The sequence below is a fragment of the Erinaceus europaeus genome, chromosome 14 (genome assembly GCF_950295315.1).
Source record: "Erinaceus europaeus chromosome 14, mEriEur2.1, whole genome shotgun sequence".
Classification (NCBI taxonomy): domain Eukaryota; kingdom Metazoa; phylum Chordata; class Mammalia; order Eulipotyphla; family Erinaceidae; genus Erinaceus; species Erinaceus europaeus.
In genome coordinates this window covers 24,466,990-24,489,188 of record NC_080175.1, presented here as the reverse complement: position 1 = coordinate 24,489,188, position 22,199 = coordinate 24,466,990, and the positions used below count along the sequence as shown (strand labels likewise).

The 22,199-nt window shown below is 51.5% G+C and overlaps 1 protein-coding gene across 3 annotated transcripts in view; it reads right to left on the bottom strand.

The window, feature by feature from the left end:
* COL17A1 (collagen type XVII alpha 1 chain) overlaps positions 1 to 22,199 on the bottom strand; it is a 50,909-nt gene continuing 28,710 nt past the window's right edge. For all 3 annotated transcript variants that reach the window (XM_060171375.1, XM_060171376.1, XM_060171378.1), the window contains 34 exons: positions 21,489 to 21,593; positions 20,483 to 20,545; positions 19,855 to 19,890; positions 19,180 to 19,224; positions 18,759 to 18,794; positions 18,273 to 18,308; positions 17,382 to 17,444; positions 16,305 to 16,340; positions 15,788 to 15,859; positions 15,051 to 15,077; positions 14,126 to 14,161; positions 11,858 to 11,893; positions 11,257 to 11,337; positions 10,246 to 10,281; positions 9,628 to 9,705; positions 8,828 to 8,881; positions 8,647 to 8,688; positions 8,441 to 8,494; positions 7,867 to 7,926; positions 7,588 to 7,617; positions 7,436 to 7,495; positions 7,053 to 7,103; positions 6,464 to 6,586; positions 5,437 to 5,574; positions 4,782 to 4,850; positions 4,566 to 4,706; positions 4,261 to 4,350; positions 4,058 to 4,168; positions 3,490 to 3,645; positions 2,907 to 3,257; positions 2,097 to 2,234; positions 1,759 to 1,821; positions 1,220 to 1,300; positions 1 to 851 (listed from right to left, as the gene is read on the bottom strand). In XM_060171375.1, coding sequence (XP_060027358.1) covers positions 799 to 851; positions 1,220 to 1,300; positions 1,759 to 1,821; positions 2,097 to 2,234; positions 2,907 to 3,257; positions 3,490 to 3,645; positions 4,058 to 4,168; positions 4,261 to 4,350; positions 4,566 to 4,706; positions 4,782 to 4,850; positions 5,437 to 5,574; positions 6,464 to 6,586; positions 7,053 to 7,103; positions 7,436 to 7,495; positions 7,588 to 7,617; positions 7,867 to 7,926; positions 8,441 to 8,494; positions 8,647 to 8,688; positions 8,828 to 8,881; positions 9,628 to 9,705; positions 10,246 to 10,281; positions 11,257 to 11,337; positions 11,858 to 11,893; positions 14,126 to 14,161; positions 15,051 to 15,077; positions 15,788 to 15,859; positions 16,305 to 16,340; positions 17,382 to 17,444; positions 18,273 to 18,308; positions 18,759 to 18,794; positions 19,180 to 19,224; positions 19,855 to 19,890; positions 20,483 to 20,545; positions 21,489 to 21,593 — 2,651 coding nt within the window. In that variant the 3' untranslated portion in view covers positions 1 to 798. The remainder of the gene's footprint in view (positions 852 to 1,219; positions 1,301 to 1,758; positions 1,822 to 2,096; positions 2,235 to 2,906; positions 3,258 to 3,489; positions 3,646 to 4,057; positions 4,169 to 4,260; positions 4,351 to 4,565; positions 4,707 to 4,781; positions 4,851 to 5,436; positions 5,575 to 6,463; positions 6,587 to 7,052; positions 7,104 to 7,435; positions 7,496 to 7,587; positions 7,618 to 7,866; positions 7,927 to 8,440; positions 8,495 to 8,646; positions 8,689 to 8,827; positions 8,882 to 9,627; positions 9,706 to 10,245; positions 10,282 to 11,256; positions 11,338 to 11,857; positions 11,894 to 14,125; positions 14,162 to 15,050; positions 15,078 to 15,787; positions 15,860 to 16,304; positions 16,341 to 17,381; positions 17,445 to 18,272; positions 18,309 to 18,758; positions 18,795 to 19,179; positions 19,225 to 19,854; positions 19,891 to 20,482; positions 20,546 to 21,488; positions 21,594 to 22,199) is intronic.

Sequence of the window (22,199 nt, the reverse complement as noted above, 5' to 3'; positions counted from 1 at the left end):
TTAAGAAAAAAAACTCTTTAATTGCAAGTCTTACAGTTGAAATGACTTTTCATCTAACAGACCACACAAATGCCTTTAGACATTGAAAGTGCTTTAAAACAGCTCTCAGTCTCCCCTGCCATTTCCTAAGTGCGGAACAGAAGTGACATCTTTCCCTCTCCTCCCTTTCATCCTTTGCTGTAGTCTAGTTCACTATAATATCTATATAATAGCACAGACCTAGCGATACAAATCATACCTGCAGTCAAACTTTCTAAGCATTTGGGAACATGATATGCAGTGATAAATAACTACTAGTAGCCCTATCACCACCTTAAGGGGAAGTGAATGTCTTAATTGTTTCTGTTGCAAGAGTTGCTTCTGTGACTAGAGAGTGCAGGGTGAACAGGAGAGAAAGGAGCTGGTTGTCCAATCTCGTGGCAGTAACCAGGATACAAGCCCACCCCCAGCTTCCATCTTCAAGTCTCATTACTCTTTGAGTTAATATTTATGTAACTGTCTTTCCTAGGCTGGGGTTTGGAGTCAATGTTAAAGAAGCCAAGGAGCTCAGTCAGGGTCAGATAGCAGAGAAGTAGGTCTCATTCTACAACTACTCTTCCCACCCAAGGAAGCTCTTTCAGACTGTGTTTCCTTGGTTGTCCTGTCTCCCTTTCTCATACATGTATTTCCAAACTACATCAGGTGTTCTAGTTGACTATTTGGCTATAGATGCTTGATCACATGTTTTAGAGGTTCTGGCTTTCACTGCCATAAGTCATTGCTGGAACTGATCCAGGGTGCTGTCCTGCCAAAGACCACTCAAGGCTTGATGGCAACATTTCTCTTTCTTCTCCTAGAGTAGACTTGGTCACCTAAAAATTAGAAGATGAAAAGGAAGTTAAAAAAAAAAAACAATTTCTTGTGGCCTGTGGCAACTTACTTAAGCTTGGGCAATTATGGCAACTGCAACCATTGGGAAACTGACTTGAAAGATGAACTCTTTTGTAAGACTATTAATTCCTTTAAATTACCAGATTGGTTTTTCCTTTTCTTCCCTACACTGACATTCTCTTCCATTCCTCCCTAGCTGTTCATTTCATGGTTCTGTCAATTGTGTTGTTGCCAGTGTTTGCCCTTAGTTATTGCTTTCATTTTTTTCAAGCTTGTTCTGGGACAAATTTGTGCTTATCTACTGAGTGTTGGCCTCCTAGCATTACAGAAACTGGCAGCCAAAGCTTACCTCTGTCTCCTTTTTCTCCCTTTTGTCCTCGAGGGCCCTGTGGCCCAGGTCGACCTGGTGGTCCAGCAGGTCCCCGCTCACCTGGGAGGACAGATAAGGGGGTATGTTTTGGAAGGCAAGAAGGTAGCTGGGGTCAGGAGGCTAGAAGAGCACAGATTCTCACTAAAACATTGACAAGAGCTGCTTCTGTTGTTTTGTTTCCTCAACTTGAGGTGGCTGTTTGTTTTTTAAATTTTTTAAAAAATATATTCCCTTTGTTGCCCTTGTTGTTTTATTGTTGTAATTATTATTGTTTTTGTTATTGATGTCATAGTTGTTGGATAGGACAGAGAGAAATGGAGAGAGGAGGAGAAGACAGAGAGGGGGAGAGAAAGATAGACACCTGCAGATCTGCTTCACCACCTGTGAAGCAACTCCCCTGCAGTTGGGGAGCCGGGGGCTCGAACCAGGATCCTTAAACTGGTCCTTGCGCTTTGTGCCAAGTGCGCTTAACCCACTGTGCTACCACCCGACTCCCTAGGCGGCTTGTCATCACTGACCTTGGAGTCCTTGGATGCCCATCTCTCCCTTCTGTCCAGGGGGTCCTGGAATGGTTCCATAAGCTGCAAGGGGCAGGTTGGGGTGGGGCACACAGTGGAAACTGGTCTTAGATACATGATTGACCCAAGCCTTGGAAAGTAGTGAATTATTCAAAGGACATGGGTAGGTAATAGTAGAGTTGGGACTTGGAAGAGGAAACCAACATTTAGAATGTGTTAGATTTTTCAAGATGTCAGGTTTTAATATCTGGAAGGGTTTTGCTTTCTATAAAACAGACCCCACAGGAGAGGAACAGCAAGTTAGACTGGAAAAGCAATCCAGACAGACATGCCCTTACTTCGGAAGAAGTCCATGAGGTCCTCAGTCACATTGCTATAGGCAGAGAAGACCTTGCTGATGCCAGGGGGCCCTTGGGGCCCAGGCCGGCCTGGTGGGCCCTGGACAGCATAGCCCAGCCCCTGCAGCAGACCCTGGCCTGTAAAACAGAGTGAGAGTGCAGAAAGTAGGGATTTCTCTGCCCCTTCTCCACAGTGGGAATGCAGTGCCTACTGACCATCTAGTCCCACTGTAACTAAGCTAGATGAAACACAGCAAGGGCCTGTAAAACAGAGTGAGAGTGCAGAAAATAGGGATTTCTCTGCCCCTTCTCCACAGTGGGAATGCAGTGCCTGCTGACCATCTAGTCCCACTGTAACTAAGCTAGATGAAACACAGCAAGGGCCAAGCCCTTCTAGCTTCCTCCATGCTCCCCTGCTGACCACAGGGCTCGGTGACAGTGGGCTACCTGCAAAGGCTTTGTCATGTGCTACTGACTTGGCCCTGGGAGAAAGGCGCTCTTCGCCACCAACCAACCCACTAGAGAATCATCCTAATTACAAAGACTTGGAAAAACAGGATATCAAGAGCCCCAAATGCTTTGGTCCTTGTGTTGCAGGTTCTAGTACAGCGCATGGGTGGCTCTTTACCTAAGCTAACTGAGACTTAGATTGGCCTCCTATCTTCTATCCTTGCTCAGCTGATTCCAGTCTTGTTGCTCCAAAAATAAGTGGAGTTTCTGGTGCCTAGAGGTTGAGATGCTTACATGCCCCCCAATCTCTCCAAGTCCTGTCACTCCCCCCACAACACTGAGCCTATATACCCCACTTACGCTGCATGCTCTCCGATACCCGAACAGCCAGCTCATTGTAATCCAGACCTCCAGCATAACCAGCCCCGAACGATTCGCCATTGCCACCATACAGGCCACCTTCTGCTGCCCCATAGCCTCGGCCCAGGCCCAGGCCAAAGGCACCCCCTTCACCCAGGGAGCCAGCGCTGGCTCCTCCGATGCCCATGGAAGTGCTGTAGGAGGAGTCCCTGCTGGCTGATGAGCTGTGGGAGGACGATCTGCTCCCCTGGCTGTATGAGCCATCCATGGACACCAGGCGGCTGTCTCCAGGGGGCCCCTGGGGGCCTGGGGGGCCTGGGGGGCCGACGATGAAGCTTCGGACATCGGGACCTTTGGGAAGGAAGCCACATTAAGGGGAGCTCAGGCCTGGTAGGCAGGTAGAGGTCTCTCCCAGGATCTCAAGAGCTGAGCTACCAGGCCCTTACACTGAGGGGAGCATGTGTGGTGGGATAAACTGGGTCTCTCCAGCTGGCATCATTGGGGAGGGATTGGTCTCCTGATTCCTTTAAGCACCTGCTGTTCCTCTTACAGAGAGAAGCAAGGTCAACGAGGGGGCACCTACTTGTCAGGTAGCTGATCAGCTCACTCCGGAAGCTGTCACTGTTTTCAGCTGCATAAGTGGCCAGAGCTGCTGAGACCCCCGGAGGCCCTCGAGGGCCCTGGGGACCAGGAGGACCAGCAGGGCCTGGAGGGCCTGGGATGGATGACAAGCCAGCCACTGAGGGGGAAGAAAGGGAAAGAGAGAGCTCAGGGCCTCCAGGGATGCTGAGTTGTGCCCGGACCCAAACCCTGGGAGACCAGGATCCAGAGCTTACTCTGGCCTCTGTGGAGTGACTGTCCCCAACTGGCCACCCCGTGCCCATTGTGGACCCCCCCATACACACCAGTCCTGTCCCCTGCTCTCAGTCTTTTTGCCACTGAAAGAAGAAATCCTGGCTTCTCTGAGGCCTGCCCCAGGGAGTACTGTCCCCACCTTTGCCTCCCATACCCAGGGCTGAGACTCCTCAGAAGCAAGTGTGCCCTTCTCCAGGGCCCTGGGACCCATCCCTGTACACGCCCCAGAAGTCTGGTATGGATTTGCTTCTCCACAGGGCCCCAAGGCCTGGCTCCAGCCCCTGGCCTGGCCTTACTATGCAGGTACGAGGAGAGGTCCTCCACGCTGATGCTGGACCATGTGCTGCCTGGGAGCCCTGGAGGCCCAGGAGGGCCTGGTGGGCCAACGATGCCACGGAAATCAGACCCTGACACCAAGGAGGAGTGAGGAGGAGTGAGTCATGGCTTGGGCTGAGGGGTTATGCCTCCTGCTCCAGTCCCCCTGGGCTCTCAGCCTGACCTTGGAGCAGGGAGAGGAGCTCCTCATAGGATGTTCCCGGCAAGCCAGGGGGCCCTGGGGGCCCAGGCAGCCCAATGCTGACTCCTGCACCTGAGGAAAAGGTCTAAGTGGTGATGTATGCAGAGCAGCCAGAGGGAGGCCTGGCCTGAGGGGAGCAATCTGGACAGAGTGGGGTCTGAGAGTGAGGTGGGGGGCCAGGGAGAGACATCAAAGGAGGGGGATGTGAGAGGGTCACATCAGGCCAGTCCAGCCCCAAATCCTCACCCTCCCAACGACCCCAAGAACCAGGAGAGAGGCTCACTCACTGGACATGTAGCTGAGGATACGGTTGCTCAGCTCCGAGTAGTCCAGGGACTGTAGCAGCCACTCCCCGCCAGCTCCCACTGGCCCAGAGCCCCCCTGCAGGCCGGCCATGTACTGTCGCAGATACTGCCGCACCTCATCCCCTGGAAGGAGACAGTGTGCTAGCTCGGACCCACTCTGGCAGCCCCAGCCTGGCTCCCCAGCGCCCTGGGACTCACTCTGCAGTGCAGCCAGGATGTCCTGAGAGGAGATGGATGATGACGAGGAGCTGATGCTATACCCCGAGGCTGTGGGGGAGAAAGTCACCCCATGTTAGTGCTTCTCTGTTCAAGACTCTGGCCACTGTTTTCATGGGGGGTGGAGGGGTCTCAACAATTGGAGGTGGAGGGGACATTTAAAAAGCTTGAAAGGGTGGGAGGTGACTTGCTGGGTGAGTTTGGTAACAATGCTTTTTATTGTTATTATTATCAGAGTGCTATTCAGCTTTGGTTTATGATGGTGCAGGGATTGAACCTGGAACTTTGGAACCTCAGGCATGAGAGTCATTTTGCATAACGATTATGCTAGCTGCTCACCCCATGTCTGTCTTTGAGTGTGCTTTAGCCTAGTTTCCACCAGATGCAGCCAACCTAGGGAAGCTTGTTCATAACCTTAAGCCATCTGGTCTCTCCTAAGACAGCTCACCAAACATGCCCTGCAGTATGGCCTCTGTCCCCAAGTGGAACAAACCCTGGAGCTAGATCCCAGAGGCTGATGACTGTGAACTCAAGACTGACCAACCCCTTTCAGAAGAGGACCAAAGCAAACACATTAAGGGACGAGGTTTGGGGAGCAGAAGTGGACTGTGGGAGCACTATATGGGGAGAGGCTTACTCTGCAAGTAGCTCACGACAAGGCTGGCCAGCTCTGAGTAGTTGAAAGTCTCCCCTGTGATGGAGGTGACAGGTCCGGGGGGGCCAGGTGGGCCTGGGGGCCCCTGAACTCCAGAGAGGTAAGACCTAATGCTGTCACCTGCCAGTAAAGCAAGCAAAGTCACATCTGTCCCCAAGAGGGCAGATCCTTCACACAAAGTGGCCTGAAGCTCCCTCACCCACATTTCGGTCTAAGGCAGGGTTAGCAGGGAGTCTGGTTTCTCCTTGCTACAGATGGAGAAACTGAGGCAGAGGCCTGTGTTGGTTGGGTCATGGTTTATGAGGGCTGGAGGACAGTAAGGGTCCAGTCAGCTGTCCATTCAAAAAGGCTGGTGCCTATCATTGTGGAAATCACACCTTCATATCCACAGGGGTACAGGGAGAAGGTTGGGGAACACACCAGTGTGTGTGTGTGTGTGTGTGTGTGTGTGTGTGTGTGTGCATCTGTGTGGGTGTTATTGAAAGAGCATGTGGGGGACTGGCCATGGTGCACCCTGCTGAGCACATGTTCACAAAACCATAAAATCTTGGACTTGTTCAATTGTACCAAAAGGTCATAAGAACAAGAAGTATGCAGGGGCTGGCTGGGCATTGGCACACCTGGCTGAGTGCACACGCTACCATGTGCAAGCCCCACCCCAACTCTCACCTGCAGCAGGGAAGCTTCACAAATGGTGAAGCAGTGTTTCAGGTGTCTCTCTGTCTCCTTCCCTGTCTATCTCCCTTTTCCACCTCAATTTCTCTCTGTTCTACTAAATAATAAGTAATTAAATAAATCAATCTTAAAAAAAATGAATGAGCATGTGGGTGTGTGTAACTCTACTGGGACAAAGTAGGGTCTGGGGGCTACTTGCAGACCTGCAGACCTGGCTCTAGATGTGGGAGATCTGGTTTGCATTGACTGCCATCCCCTAAAACATGAACACACACACACACACACACACACACACACACACACACACACTGTCCCTCTCACCCCGGGCACTCACTCTGCATGTAATCAGAGATGTACTGTTGAATCTCCAGGCCGGAGCTGCTGATGGAGCCTGGAGGTCCTGGAGGTCCCGGGGGACCTGGTGGGCCCTGAAGGAACAGGGAGCTCGAAGATCCCCCTGTGAAAGGAAAGTTTCCTGAGTTGGGTTCCCCCAACTCAGGGCTGGACAGAGTACTGTTGGACCGAGTACTGGACAGGTACTGCCCCCACAGTCTGAACAGGGAGGTTGTTCTCATGAGAGAAATAGGACAGTAGCCAAAAAAAAAAAAAAGGCCAGGACTAGAAGGGGCCCTGGGCCAGGCACACCCCCAGGCTACCCCATTCTCCCCCAGTGCCCTGCTCACACATGGTCTGCCTTGGCTCTGAATACACTTGTGGTCAAGTCTGCCCATCATTCCTCACAGGCCTTAGTCATCATCTTTATTATCAAGGGATCTTCCCACCCAACCCCATAACTATAAAGGCAGCCTGAGGATCTGATACGTGGAGAAGCTACCTCATCATGCTGAATCTTGGGCGAATGGATGAATGGATGTCCTTGTTTCAAAAAGGAGAGAGGAACTTCAGTGACTTTTGGTTCTTACCTTGAGCCAGACCACCAGGAATGCCAGGAGCTCCTGGGACACCAGGATCACCTAGAATTTAAAACAAAAAGCACTGCTTGTTTGCATCACCTCACCCAGGAAGCCTCCCTGGGTTAAGCCCAACCACATTTATGAGCCTGTGGCTCAACACTTGTCCCATGTCTCTTAGTCTTGCTTCTTTATATCAAAGCTCCTTTTGGGTAGAGAATGTGTCTCTACATCCTTGTCCCTTCCTCCCTCCAGGAGGCCTGTGGTCCTGTCCTCAAGCCTCTTCTTCCTCACCAGCCTTGAGTACCAATAAATGTTCACTGCCCTTTACTTGAGCATGAGGAGGCAGCCTTCCCCCCACTCCTTGCCACCTTCTTGGCCACTCCCTCACGGACCTTTGTCACCCTTAGGTCCCTGTGGGCCTGGTGGTCCCTGCAGGTTGAAGTTGCTGGAACCTGGAAGTCAATGGCAGACACAGTGTGGTCAGCCTGGACCGGGGAGGCTCTGGTCAGAGCTGGCAGAGGAACAGGGGCTCAGGCTTACTTACCTGAGGAGAAGCCTGGAAGGCCTTGCTCGCCTGCTCCACATATAAAGGGGAAAGAGCAGGAGAGTCAGCTGTTTTCTCCCTCCACATCTCTCCACTCAAAGTTGGGATTGTTCTAGAGCTCCCGGCCCCCATCCCTCCCCCCATGCCCACACTCCAGGTTGCTGAGCTCCTCGTGGTATAAGGCAGGGGGATGAAAACTGCCCCAGCCCAAGCAGCCTTACCCCGACTCCCCCAGACCCCAGTAGTGTAATCAGGGGCATGTATAGACCTCTTGCTCACCTGGGTCTCCCTTGGGGCCTGGGGGGCCTGGGGGGCCTGGAGGGCCAGAGAAGAAGGTCTCTGCAGAGGAAAGGAATAGTTTTGAGTGCAAGCCTAGTGCTATTTATGAGTTAACAGGACTTAGCATAGTATTTAGATGGTCAATCAATACTCGTTCAATGAATGGATACAAAAATAGATAATGAATGGGTGGGTAAATGGATGGATGAATTTTTCACTAGGGATGAGCTCTGGAATAAAGTCTGCTCTAAAGTCATTTCCACAGGGTTCTATGTTATTCTGTCAACCTTTGTCTCATTTTATTATCAGATCCAGGGCTCTCAAGGACAGGAAGCAAGTCTCCCTAGTCAGTTTGGAAGAGCAAAACTAGCCCCTCCCCCAGGCTGGCATGTGCCTGGCTGGCACGTGTGCTCAGTCATATGCAGCAGGCGTCAGGGAGTCTGTGCAGACACACTCTCCCGTGGGGAGCTGGAAGGAGCCTAGCGAACAGACCAGAAGGATCATGAGCCTGTGGCTACAGCATGCACTGGGGTTGGAGCTGTGTGGAGGACAATGCGACCATGCTCCACTTTACCTGAGCTGGACAGAGATGATCCTGGTGGGCCTGGTGGGCCTGGCAAGCCTTCCCCTGAAAAGAGAACCCACCAAGGCTTGTTAATACCCAGAAGTAGGCCAGGAACTCTCTACCCAGGAGAAGGGGTAGAGCAGCTTGTTCCTAAGAGCCAGTCCAGCCTCCAGCCCCATTTTCTTGTACCTCCTCTGGGGCACTCTGGTTCTCACCTGCAGGGCCTCGGGGTCCTGGTGGGCCTGGAATGGCTGGTCCTATGGCAGAGAATGAGGAGAAGGTGGTCTGAGCTCAAGAGTGGATCTGCCCTGGAGCAGGGGGTCAACTTTTCTACCAAAAGCCTGTGTCCCTACCCCTCAAAGTTCCTCAATTTCCAGAGATTCCTGAGAGGCTCACCTGGTGGCCCACGTGGCCCAGGTGGGCCTGGGGGACCTCGTAAATCAAGACCCTCTGTAGAGAAAAGGCAGAAGTGAGTAAAGGCTGTCTCCAAAGCTGTCCTCCGCCAGCCTCACCCTGAGTCAAGCTCCTCTGTGCCAGGTACCTGGGCTGCGCTCATACCCACAACTGGACCTGGTGCCCCTCACCCAGAGCCAGGCAGCAGCTGCCAGGCCACCTGACATGACTTGAGAGTAGGGGTGATAGGGAATGACAGGGCTTTTGTGTCAGGGACTCCGGCTCCAAATCTCTGCCCCACCACTGCTAGCTGGTGACTCCAGGCACATTTTCCACCCGTTTTAAACTCAGCTCCTGCTTCTGTAAAACAGAAGCAAGAAGACAGGTGCCTAGCAATCTTGGTGGAAGCAGGTCTGGCCTGCCCAGGGTGCAGGCACCCAGGTGGGAGGCTCTGGGCTTCCTGACCTGGGTTCTTCCATGGACTCTGAAGCCAGGGCACCCAGAATTCAGCCTCTGGGGCAGGGTTCTTGTCATTGCCCCAGCAGGCAGTGGTGTGGCACTATTGCCAGGGTTAGTGGCAGTGTCCAGCTCACTTGGGGCCTCCTGGAATGCCCAGAGCCTCTCTGGCAGCTGCCTCCCCCAATGACTCACCCCCCACAGTGGACAGAACCTCTGCTGTTCTGCCTTTCAGAGGAGCAGGTCATCCTCGACAACGGGGTGGCTTAGTGATGCAGCTGCCACCGCCATCTCCCACCCCCCACCCCCAGTCCACATGCCAGGGGGAGAGCAAGAGGGTTACTCACGGGCGGCCAGCACCTCTGAGATGGAGGTGCTGCTGCTCAAGAATGAGTCGCCGGATAGTCCTCGCTCCCCTCGTGGGCCTGTGCAGAGGACACTGGGTTAGGGTGGGCACAAGTGGCGGGGGCGTGGTCTGGCGAGGGAAGGCGTGGCCAGTAGAAGGAAGGGCGTGGTCACATGAGTAGCAGCTGCGGTTGCGGGCGGGTGGGCGTGACCAGACTGAGGTCTACATTCCTAACACGGAGAGGGGAGGTGAGGGTGTGGGATAAGGGCTGGGGATATTGGGCTAAAGTTGATGGGTTTTGAACCTATTTGGATAAATTTATCAACCATGGCACTGCTATCAGAGTCTGATGTCCAGAAGCCTGAAGTCTGTGAAATTAGCTGAGCTTAACCTTGACCAGAGGGCCACAGAATCTCAATTCCTCTACTTTCTCAGAGACACACAGATGGTGAGAGGAGGTGTCTCTTGTAGTTGAGGCTTTGAAAGGCCCATGCTGCAAAGTGGTGCTGCACCCTCACGCCTCCCCCGTATGCATGCCTCTCATCTTATTTCCACCCTGCGAAGGGAGCCCTCTGTCCACCTGGCCCACCGCTAGGTTTTCTTTCCCAACCTCACATACCTTGCTGTCCTGGGAGACCAGCTGGGCCGACAGGACCTGGGAATGGGTTGGGGAAGAAAGGCTTAAGACACCTCTAGAGGTAGTTCTGAAAAACAAAGGCAGGTGCCCAAGTATAAACAAGGCTTTAGGCATGAAAGAGGTCAGCCTGCTTATCTGAAAGCAGTGAGCCATACCTCTGGGGCTCTGGGGCCCCTGAGATGGGCAGGGCTGACCTTTCTCACACTGCCCTTCAATGACTGGCGTCTTCTAAGCACCTTCAGGCCCGCCTCTCTTCCCCCCTATCCCTAGCTGGAGCTTGTCAGGAACGGCTGGTCCATACTTGCATGGGTTGTATTAAATCACGTATTTCGCTTATTTCTTATTTCACTAACTTTTAGCCAATAATAATTAAAGAAAATAGGTATTTTTGGAAAACAGAAAACAGTATATCATCTATGAGTCTTTAACTTGTAAACATCTTATTTCCTGCCAGCATTTTTTTTTTTTTTGGCTTTTGTAAAAATACAGCTGCAATCACAAAGCACATATGATCCCACATCCTGTTCTTTGAAACAGTATTATCTCCCACCAAATTTCTTCCTAATTTTGTAGCATTTTCACTGTTGCTGCACAATTGGGAATCTTTTCTTCAAAGAGGTTCCTAGCTTTTATGCCCTTGGTACACATTAGCAAATTGCTTCCCAAACAATTTGGGTCAAAGTTCAGGACCTGGAGGCAGACCCTGACTCTGTGGCTTCCTAGTCAAGTGTCCTTAGCTGAGCTGTCCACCTGCTGCAGTCCCTATTCGTGCCTTGGGGGCCTGTTGCTGGGAGGATGGTGGTTCAGTGCTTCAGGGCTATTTGCTGAGTCATCAGAAGGGCTGGCTAGACTTTCTGGGAGGGGTATTTCTCAGTCTTTCTTTACCTTCCTCCAGATTCTTGCCCTGGATTCTAGGATTTGAGCAGAGACTGCTATAGTCAGTGCAACCAAGGCCTGCTGCTGGTTTGGGGGAAAATAAGAAAAAGGACTGACCTGGAACACCTGGAGGTCCTGGTGGTCCCATGTCTCCAGGAGGTCCCGGGGGACCTGGGACAGTGATGGTCGATGCTCCCTCTGGAAACAGAAGGCACACAGAACATTGAGCCCCACTCTTGTCCCTCAGAGGTGCTGAGTTCCAGGCCAGACTGTAGACCAACCAGGCTGGATCAGCTTCTCTTTCTTTCCTTCTTCTTCTTCTTGTTTAATCTTTATTTATTGGATAGAGACAGTCAGAAATTGAGAGGGAAGGGGAGATAGGGAGTGAGACAGAGAGACACCTGTAGCACTGCTTCACCACTTGTGAAGCTTTCCCCCTGCAGGTGGGGACCAGGGGCTTGAACCTGGGTCCTTGCACACTGTAACATGTGCGCTCAACCAGGTGCACCACCACCTGGCCCCCCCTTTCTTTCCTTCTTAACTTCCTCCATCTGCCTCACTGCTGACCCCAAGAATTCAGACTGACATGCCACTTCCTCAGATACAGACTGGTGCTTCTTGGTGGTGGTGGGAGGGGGTTATCAATAAGGCAGAATTAGGACTGAAACTCAGTACAGAGAAAGACAGGAGACAGAAGACCCCTCTAGGTTTGGCCTACCTGAAGTCATAATTTTTCCTGGAGCTCCTGGTTCACCTGGGGTGGAGGAGAAAAAGAGTGGTCATCTCCAAGATCAGTTAGTGGCCCAATAAATCCTTTCCAAGACTTGTGTTTGCCTCTGAGACCCATTTCTGGGCCTCTAACCCTCAGGCTAAAAGGCAGTTTGATGAACTGAAGGAGAATCATGCAGGGTGCACCAAACATCAGTCTCCTCACAGAGGCCCTGGAGGCTTGAGCATCTATTTTCTTGTCCCATGTTGACTTTCAGAGAGAGCTGGGACTCCATGAATGAGCCTCATTTGTGGCTGTCTGAGAGGCTGCAGTTTAGTGAGGCTGGAATAAGGTCTATTCAGAATAAGATGTTCCCCTCACAGCTTGAGCAGGCAGGCACCTCAGACTGGAAATGGACCCAGAATTCAAAGGGCAGAAGCAGTGAGCCTGCCTTTCAAGAGTCAGGCTCTTGGGACAGTGATGGGGGTTGTACAGAGATAGTTAGGAGTGGGCTCTATGGTTGGCAAGTCTGTGAAATCTGGAGTATGGAAAAAGTAACAGCTCTCTTTTCTACCTGTCTTAGAGGGTTGCTATGTGCATGGAACACCCCCCTCCCCCCCCAAAGAAAAAAGCTTTCCCGAACTTTTCCATCACTGCATGCCTTGTCCATGAAGCACCTCTTAGGGCTGGGAATCCAGACTCTAAGTGAAGTAAAAGGTGGAAGAGTCTTCACTGGGACTCTCTTTTTTTCTAGAGAGAAAGGAGAGACCAGAGAACCACTCCACCATTTATGACAGTCTATTCCGGTTTTATTTTTGTTATGTAATGCAAAGAGTGAACCCATGGCCTGAGGCATGGCTGTGCCTCTGAGCTACTTTACTTCCCTGACCTCCGTGGGGATTCTTAAGGGCCTGACTTTGTTATTTCCCAAGGCCTGTAAGCAACTCAGGCAAATCTTACACAATGAGGGATGACCTTGATTGCTATCTGCCAGCCCCAGAGGTCAAAGTCAAGAGAAGAGGAAGCATGTGATTCCATTTTGTTGAAGCACAATCAGCAAAATGGTCATCACTTGGGACCATTGTCCAGGGAGGGTCTGACATTCCTCTTGGGCAGGAAGTCACAGGTTTGCAAAAAGGGCAGGAAATCCTGAGAACTACAAGTCTCTTACTGAAGGTGCCACCAACCCATGAAACTCATGAGCCCCAGAGATCTGTGCACCTGGGATGCACAAATGCACTTTTTTTTCTTCAGAATTATAATGATTTTTTTCAAAAGAACTCTTTAACTCAGTTCATCACTGGAAGTCATTTCTGGATGGTGACTTTACTCCTAGCACCCCCACAAGGAGAAAGAAACAGTCCAGGCTCTACAGAGCACCGTGGAGGTTCAAGAACATGGAACTCACAGAGACCGAGGAGAAGACCATCCCTGGGCACCCACTGTCCCTTCACTGGCTCATGCTTGGGAACTGGTGGTGCAGGACTGGGTCATGACAGAGAAGCAGAGCAGGACAAGGCCACTACTCGGTGTGTACTGCTTGGCCTGTAATGATGGCTCACTCTCTTAGTGCTCTGACTTTGCCATCTCAGAGGCTGTTAGACATTCCTTCCCTACATTAAGGCCCTCTTTTGCAGGACCTGGAGGGCCAGTCACACCAAGGCCTGGCCTGTGCGTTCGCACAGTCAGACTGAAGGTGGCTCCTGTTTTGGGGATTGGGCCAAGGGGCCAAGTCAAGGGGCTGGCAGAGCAGCTCACTTGTATGGTGCACCTGCTTCTTTTGTGTGCAACCCAGGTTCAAGCCTGGTGCCCACTGCATCAAAGAAGCTTCAGTGCTGTGGTTTCTTTCCTTCACACTCTTTGTCTCTATCTGAAAAAGTCAACCCAGAGTTGATCTGGTGAAGATGACCAAAGATAACGCAAGATGGCCACAATAAAGGGGGAGGATTTGCAAGTATAAGTGAGAGCACTAGTGGGACTGTTTAGAGGGAAGTTAGGGTGGGAAGGTTGAGAAAATGGCATTCCTTATGCTTCTTCCTTTGTAGAGTAGTGACATATGGGTACAGAGAGGCTCTGAACTGTGGGACAGGGTGGTGTGGGCAGTTGGGTGGGGCTAGAGGACTCAGAACACATTCCAGGGTTCCCCAGCCTCACAGCCTTCCATGGGAGCCACTAGATGCCACTGTTGATCCAGGCTCTAGCTTCCCTCCTGCCAGTCCCTCCCCTCCCACAAACATGGCTAGTGTGTGGGGGTGGTAGTGAATATATATCACTTACCTTTAGTCCCTGGTTGCCCGGGAGACCCAGGAAGCCCTGATGTGATGAAAAGCAAGTGAGTAGGGATGATTCATTCCAGCAGCTCCAGACTCCCCTCACTCTGCAGCCAAAGCCCCACCCGGGTAGAAACCTGGGCACCTACCTGGCTCTGCCTTCTGCTTTGGCTCAGGCAGCCTCTGTGCCCCAGAAATGGGGCAGCAGCTGAGCTTAACAGAACAGGGTCCCATGGATTCAGCTTTGGAGTATCTTTACTCCTCTGGGGGTATACCCCTACAGTCACCCACACAGAGTAGGCACTGGGCCCTGGGCTTCCTATATCTGAAGCAATACCCCCCTCTAGCTTCTGTCTTCTAACTCTTGGCCATGAGACATTTGAAGGATGCCCTTCTGTGCCCAACTTTGGGGGAACTGCTACTCAATTTCATTTTATACCTCTGCCTAGTTTTTTTTTTTTTTTTTGATTGGGAACAATAACCAATTCTCAAATGCACTTGAGTGCACACTGATGCATCTATAGGACAGACAGACATTGAGGCTGTCACAGAGAAATAGGGTCATTTCTGCATAAGGTGAGCCACCAGTCCCTTCATGCCAGTGGGGAATGTGGGCCTTGAGGGGCTGTCTGATGGGCTTCCTGGGCCTGGATCATCTTCCAGGGGTTCTTTCCCCAAAGAACAGGGCACAGACAGACAGACTTGGCCAATGATCTAATGCTGTTTCCACTAGAATGGTTTTTTAGAAATCTGTGCCTGTTTCCCCTTCCTAATACTCACAGTTCAAAGACCTGAACTCATATTTTCCAAAGGGGCAGGAGAGAACTAGCAGAGGAGAGGAAGCTCCAAGGTAAGTGGTAGAGAAGCATTGGCTGAGTATGGAGTGTGGCAAGCTGGGTGGGAGGCGTGGAGGTGGGGAGGGCATGACTCACCCTGAGGTCCTTGGGGTCCAGTGAGACCTATGGGAATAACCACAAGAGGGAAGTCATGAGGGTTTAGGGATATTCAGTCTCAGCTGGAGCAGTGGGTGGCAGTTTGGTGGGTACAAGGAGGCCCTCAAACATTGCTAGGGAGTGTCCCATTGCTCCACTGAGTGGTGGTTCTGAGCTTGCTTAGGGCACAGATCCTTCCAGGATCTGAGAACTGTGAGCCTTGAAGACTAATGCACTCATGGCTCCCCAACTCTGTCCTCAGGTTTTCTCGTTGGTGAGTACTCTCAAAGGATCCAGGAAGCCTCAATTCCTCACAGCTTGTTAAGGGGTGTCTCTTGCCCCAAAGACCTCCTTGGTTTATTTTGATTTGTTCTTCCTGTAGCCCTGAGAGTCTTGCTCCTGTGGGGTTTTTGGTGGAAACCCAAACAATGGCTTCTCCCCTCAGGGTGGAGGACAGGGGTGCAGGGAAGGTGGAGCTGACCCAGAGAAGCAAGACAGGGCGGTGACTTTAATTGTTCCTGCAGTTCTGGAGACCTCATGTCCCTCTCTAGACACCCTGGCTCCAAGCTGTTCTCTCTTTTCCAGGTTGCCAGACTTGGTGCCTCAAAGATGCTGGGACCCCCAGCCACTGTGCACAGCATAAGCCAGCAGAGGCACAACAACAGCTGAACCCCTGGGAAGAGGGGTTAAGACCTACAGCCCACAGAGACATGGAGACCTTATCCCTGCTCAATTACCTGGCTTCCCTGGGTCGCCAGCAGGGCCTGGTGGGCCACGGGTTCCAGGCATCCCTGTATGACCTTGTTCACCTAGAGAAAGCATGACCAACATGGAAATGATTTTTTGATTTCCCTTCAACTTGAGTTAGACACAGAGAAGGAGATAGAGACATCACAGCACTGTTCCATCAGTCATGGAGCTTCCCCCAGTGCCATGCCTGGAGCTCCCATGTGGTACTGGGACTCAAATTGCATTCTCACAAGTTGTGGCAAATGTGCCTTCTACTGGGTGAGCTATATCCCAGCCCTGAGATGATTTCCCTTCAGGAAAGATGAATAAAAAAAAGCCTGAGAAGATGACTTTCTGGGATCTGGTGAGGGTAAGTTGTGGGTATGTGGAGAGGAGATAGAGAATGAGACCTGGACAGGACAAGTCTCCACAGGACACAGCCCCACCTGGTGTCATGGTTAGGGGAGGGGGGCATATGGGGATGTGAAAAGGGAAGAAGAGGGCAGAAGGAACATGGTGACATACCTCTTTGACCCTGGAGTCCATCAGGGCCAGGGGGTCCTAGGGAAATAAGAAAAAAACTCATTAGTCACTCAAGGAACTGCTCCTAGAACCCCTTCCTCCACCGTCAGACAGTCTCAGATACAGTTGTCTCCATGTGGAGGCCGGTGCAGCATTCCCTAGACCCCCTTCCCTGAGCTCAACTCCCCCACCCTGTCTCCTAAACCAGTCCTTGTCCACTGCTTCCTGAGACCTGTCCAGTGACTCCCAATATCATCTCCAGTGCCCACCACAGGGCTCATGTCAGGTACCCCATTTACTCCAGGACCTGGAGGTCAAGGTCCTTTGCTCTGAGCATCATCTCAACCCTTGTCCAAAGTGGATTTTTGCTGAGTCCATGTCTTGGTTTCACAGTCACCTCTTTGACTATTATCAGTCATGGTGGGTTTCCACCATAGCATTTTCCACATGGGTGGTGAGGCTGTCCTGACATTTAGGTCCATCTGAGATGCCACCTTCTTTATCTTTCCTCTCTCTAGTTTCATGACAAATGTCACGTCCAACTTTATCTCCCCTCAAGGGAAGTAAAGCTTTTAGCTTGGTCAGTGCAGTGTCTTGCATACAGAGCTGTCTGGTAAATGAATGAGGTCCTGAACAGACCACAGCCCCACTGATGGAACAGAGATCTGCTGGCAATGGTGCTAAGTACCTGGACCTCTGAGGTCCTCAGCCAGCTTCCATTATCTGGGTGACAGATGCCTGAGTGAGCATTAATGTAAGGACTGAACCTCGAATCTCTCTATGAGAGCATCTGTGGGGTAACAGGGCCTGAGAGATAGCTAGTTCCAAAGGATCTGGGTGACTCAGAAGCAGGAACCAGAATGGGTGCCTTGACAGCCCCCAGCCCCTGGGACAGGCAGACAAACACATACAGTTGCCTCAGGAGGGATGCCCAGACTTAGAAACAGCATGGATATGGGGGGGGGGTGTTAATACCAGGATGGGACAGAGAATAGGAGAGGCATTTCTTGAAGGGTCTGGGGCCACAATGATGGTAAGGGTGGGGATGTCGCACTTCAGTTTTTCCCTGGGAATACTCACCCATTGCTCCTTTGGCCCCTGGTTCTCCCATAGCACCAGGCAAACCTCTCAAGCCAGACTGGCCTGTGGAAGAAATGCACCAGCTGGTTGGGAGGCTTTGAAGCTTTAAAGTACTGACACAATAATGTTCAGCCTCTCCCTCCCCTCCCCCAAGCCTGCCACCTCCCAAACCAGAGCAGCTTGGGGATTCTCTGGAGGTCGGGGACACAGTGTCTACTGGATTTGATGGTCTCTTTGGCAACAGATGTAGTATGTACAACAGATGTAAATGGTATAGTCAAAGCACCATTAACACACAGGTTAGCAGGAGGTAAGTGGCTGAGAGGGTACAAATTATGTAAACTTTGGGGAAAAGTACTTTTTTCCATATGGATTCTCCCAAAAGTCACATAGTCATCAACCCCCTTTTCTGCTCCAAACATTTACTATGCAGACTATCCACTTTGGTGCTGTTGTAGAATTCATTCCATGCTTTATTTTAGCTTGCTTGTTTCTTTTCTCTATAATACAACTGTGATGAAAGTATCTAGACAGAGAGTTGCAAGAAGACTTTTTACTGCCACCAGGGTTATTTCTGGGGCTTGGTGCCTGCATGACAAATCCATCATTCCTAGCAGTCATTTCTCTTTTCTTTCCTTCCCTTTCCTTTCCTTTTAATTTTTTTTCCCATTGGTTTTTAGACAGAGACTGAGGGAAGGGGGGAATAGAGAGGAAGGCAGAAAGAGACACACCCACAGTACTGCTTCATCACTTGTGAAGTTTCCCCCTGCATGTAGGGATTGAACCTAGGTCCTTTCTCATGATAGTGTGTGTGCTCTTCTGGGTGTGCCACTGGCTGGCCTTGCAAAAATACTTTTAAGGGACCAAAGCAGCATCCTGAATAGGACTGACCTGTGAGGCCTCGGGATCCTTTCTCACCATGGTCACCTAAAACAAACATAAGGGCAGGGACATCATGCTGACACAGGAAGGCATCATCAGGAGTGGGGAGAATAATTTCACCCCCTAAGAGGTTCAGGAAAGTGGACTGCTCTCAGTGCATCTGGGAGCTGCTGCCAGCTTGAAGTTAGTGAGAACGTGCCGCTGCTGATGCCAAGGGAGAGGGCTAGATCTCTCCAGGGTCAGGTCCACCCCCAGAGTGCCCTGAGAACCTGCTGCCCCACAAAGGAGTGCTCTGGACACCAGGAGGACCAGAGTAGAGGGCAGACACCTCAGTGCTCCAGACCCAGTCCAGGACATGTAACCGCAAGACTGTCATGTTGGGGCTTTGCTTCCCCATCTGAGGAGCTGGACTAGAATGAGCTCAGGAGTCCCTCCCCACCCCCGAGGGCAGAGTCACAACTGGGTGACATCAGAGAAGCATCAGAAACAGCATACCTTTGGGTCCTGGTGGTCCTATTGGTCCTTTGTCACCTGAAAAGAAGATGAGCACCTCAGTGTAAAGAGCCACGGGTAGGGGACCGCCAGGAAGGGGCAGAGTCCTTGTCTGGAGGCTGATCCCTCACACATTGCCTCTGCTCGGGATCCAGACCCAGCTAGTAGGCCATCCCTGTCCCCACCCACACTCCTCCTGTCCGTGCTTGTGTTTGCTGACTGCAACAGGCCTCGCTCATGCACAGTTTCATTGCTTCTGACTGTTTCCATTCAGACACAGAGAGAGACATGACAGCACAGAAGCTTCCCCTTCCCTCCCACCACAGCAGCTCTCCTGTGGTGCTGGGGTTTGAATGCGACCTCCTTCTTGAATGAGATATATCTACAGGGTGACAACATCCCCACATCCCTTTACCTAACTTACCTTTGACTCCAGGGAGCCCCAATTCACCTTGGATCCCTTGGGGACCTATAGAGCCAGCAAACAGGAAACCATGCAGGTAGATGAGTGACTCCAGCATTGGAACAGATGGACAGGCACATGGGAATTTCACACACACACACACACACACACACACACACACACACACACACACACACACACCTATGCACATACACACATACTCTCTGGAGAAAGTCAATGCTGCCCTCCCCCCACATCCCTCCCCCACACCCCTCCTTCACATCCCTCCCTCACACCCCTCCCTTACATCCCTCCCCCACATCCTGGTTGGGCCATCTTGGCCTATGATTCAAGTGCCCGTGCATGAAACAAGTGGGGTCCTAGTAGAGATGGCAGGACAAGCTTGTTGACCCACAGGAGACAAGGCAGAGCTGGGCCCGTTGCTCAGGAGGAGGCAGGGTGGAAGCCACCTGTGGCTGAGTTGCTGGAGAGCCTTGAACCCCAGGCCAGGCCAGGCTGGATCTGTAAGGACCCATCAAGACCCCTGGGGGTCTCAGGGATACCTGTGACTGCAACAATGTCTCCAGGAGCCTCTCTTTCTTATGGTTCCACTAGTTTTAACTGTGTTTTCTTTCCTAATTAAAATCCCCTTCTTTGTGCTAGGAACAGTTTACTGATAAGCAGCCCCACACTGACCTGGGGCCCCCCGAGGGCCAGGAAAACCACTGGAACCTGAGAAGGAACACGAGGTGACACTTAGCAGATGGGCCAGGTCTCTGACCCTGAGCGGGGGGATGGACAAGGGGAGGGGAAACTTGTGAGGAAGGGACACTGTATGTGGGACCCTGGTACCAGGGGGTCCAGGAGTGACGTCTGCAAAGGCCCCATTGGGGGGAAGCTGCAGCTGGGTGGGATGGAGAGACCCTTCTTCACGAGTAGGCATTTGGGTGGGCCAGGGGACTGGCAACCAGAGGGGTACCAAACAGGCTGTGCCGACATGCTGCTTTCCAGCAGGTGCATCTGGGCCCCAATCAGGTGAGGAGGAAACTGGGATTTCCTCCTCCACCTGCTGCTCCCACGGTGTCATGTAGAGAGATCACTGACAAGAGATGAACTCGTGGTACAAGTCCACATAAAGTCAAACACAGCCCATTCCCACCCTACAGGGACGTCTTTATGGGAGGTGATCTTTGCACCCATCACCCCCACCAAAGCTCGACAATGAGTGGTCTGCTCGGGACCCCTGTGCTTGGACCTCTGTGACTCTTCCCGAGTGTGACCTCTTTCCTGGCAAGCGTGGGACCAGCCTGGGCACCTGACTTACCTTTGGGACCCGGAGAACCTGGGATACCAGGTGGGCCCGGAACGCCAGGTTCACCAGAAGCTCCTGAGGAGAAATGATTACTCTGAGAGACTCCTTTTCCATTTGGTGACCGACCCATCTTGGGAACTGTCATTAGTGTGTGTGTGTGTGTGTGTGTGTGTTCCCCCCAAGCCCTACTATTGGTCTCTGAGTCATTTGATCACAAATTTGTTGACCTCTGAGACCATAGGTCAGTAAAACGCTTTCAATTTCTACCCTTAGAGTATTTTTATTTCATTTAATTTCACTTTTGTCAGACCACTGCTCAACTCTGGCTTATGGCCGTGGTGAGGCTATATCTGCAACTTGGGGGCCTTGGGCATAAAAGTCTTTTGCATAATAACTATGCTGCCATCACCACTCAGCCCCCAGAGTCTTCATATTCCATTAAATATGACCTTTTCAATATTAATTTATTGCCTAGTTAAACACTAGTTTTTACTTTAAAAAGATTTATTTTTAATGAGAGAGAAAGAGGGAGAGAGGAAAGAGAGAGACTAAGAGAGCCCAGAGCATCACTCTGGTATGTGTAATGCCAGGGACTGAACACAGGACCTCATGGTTGAGAATCCAAAGCTCTCACCACTGTGCAACCTCCTGGGCCACAAATAACTGTCAAAGTGAAGTGGGACTCAAGTGTGAATGTGTGAAGCTTGTTCATAGTCTTTCAGAGCTGAGAGGCCTTCTGGCTGGGCCCATGTCTGGAACATTTCCCCATCTCCCTCCTTGCCAAGTTCCATGCCTGCACCCCACATTGCCTTCGGACAAACCCTGCCCCAGCTTTCCACTATACCCGACTTCCATCCTCCTTCATCCTCGAGAGGTGCTGAGCACTATAGTGGGCTCAGCCCTCGGCCTGGCCCACAGTGCAGCCCAAGTCCCCTTATTAGGACACTGTCCTCTAGAGCCTGGTTTAAGCAGGTGCATGTGTGCCACCAGCTCCCCTGGTGAAGACATCACCACTAACCTCTGTCTCCTTTCTCTCCAAAGCCAGGAGGTCCAGGTTCACCGCGAGGTCCCATGGGCCCTTCTCGCCCTCTCTGACCCAGAGGTCCCTCCATGCCAGGTTCTCCTAAAGACAGACAATCCACCTCAGAGTCAGGGAACCAAACAGCGGCCAAAGGCACTTAAGGTAGCTGCTCTCAGGCAGGATGCTGCCCCTCCACACTGGTCCCCTATATCTTCCTCATTTCTCATAGCCCAGACTCAACCCAGGAACCACAGTGACCCATGGAAAATGCAAGTGAGGGGGCAGGTGGTGGCACACCCAGTTGAGTGCACATTACAGTGTGCAAGGACCCAAGGTTCAAGCTCATGGTCCCTCACCTGCAGTGGGGGAGACTTCATGAGTGGTGAAGCAGGTCTGCAGGTCTCTTTCTTTCCCTCTCAATTTCTCTCTATTCTATCAAATAAAACATTTTTTTAAAGGGAAAAAATGACCACCAGGATCAGTGGAATCATTGTGCAAGTACCAAACCACAGTGATAACCCTGGTGGCAATTTAAAACTTAAAAGAAGGACAAATAGGAGGAGGTAGAAAAGGAGGTTTCATAAAAATAAATAAATAAATAAGAAAATGTTAGTGGGTCATGTCTTACTTCTGCTCCAAACCTTCCAGTGACTTCTTGACCTCCTGGGAGGACAAGCCCAAGCCCTGACAAGGCCTCTACGGCAGCGT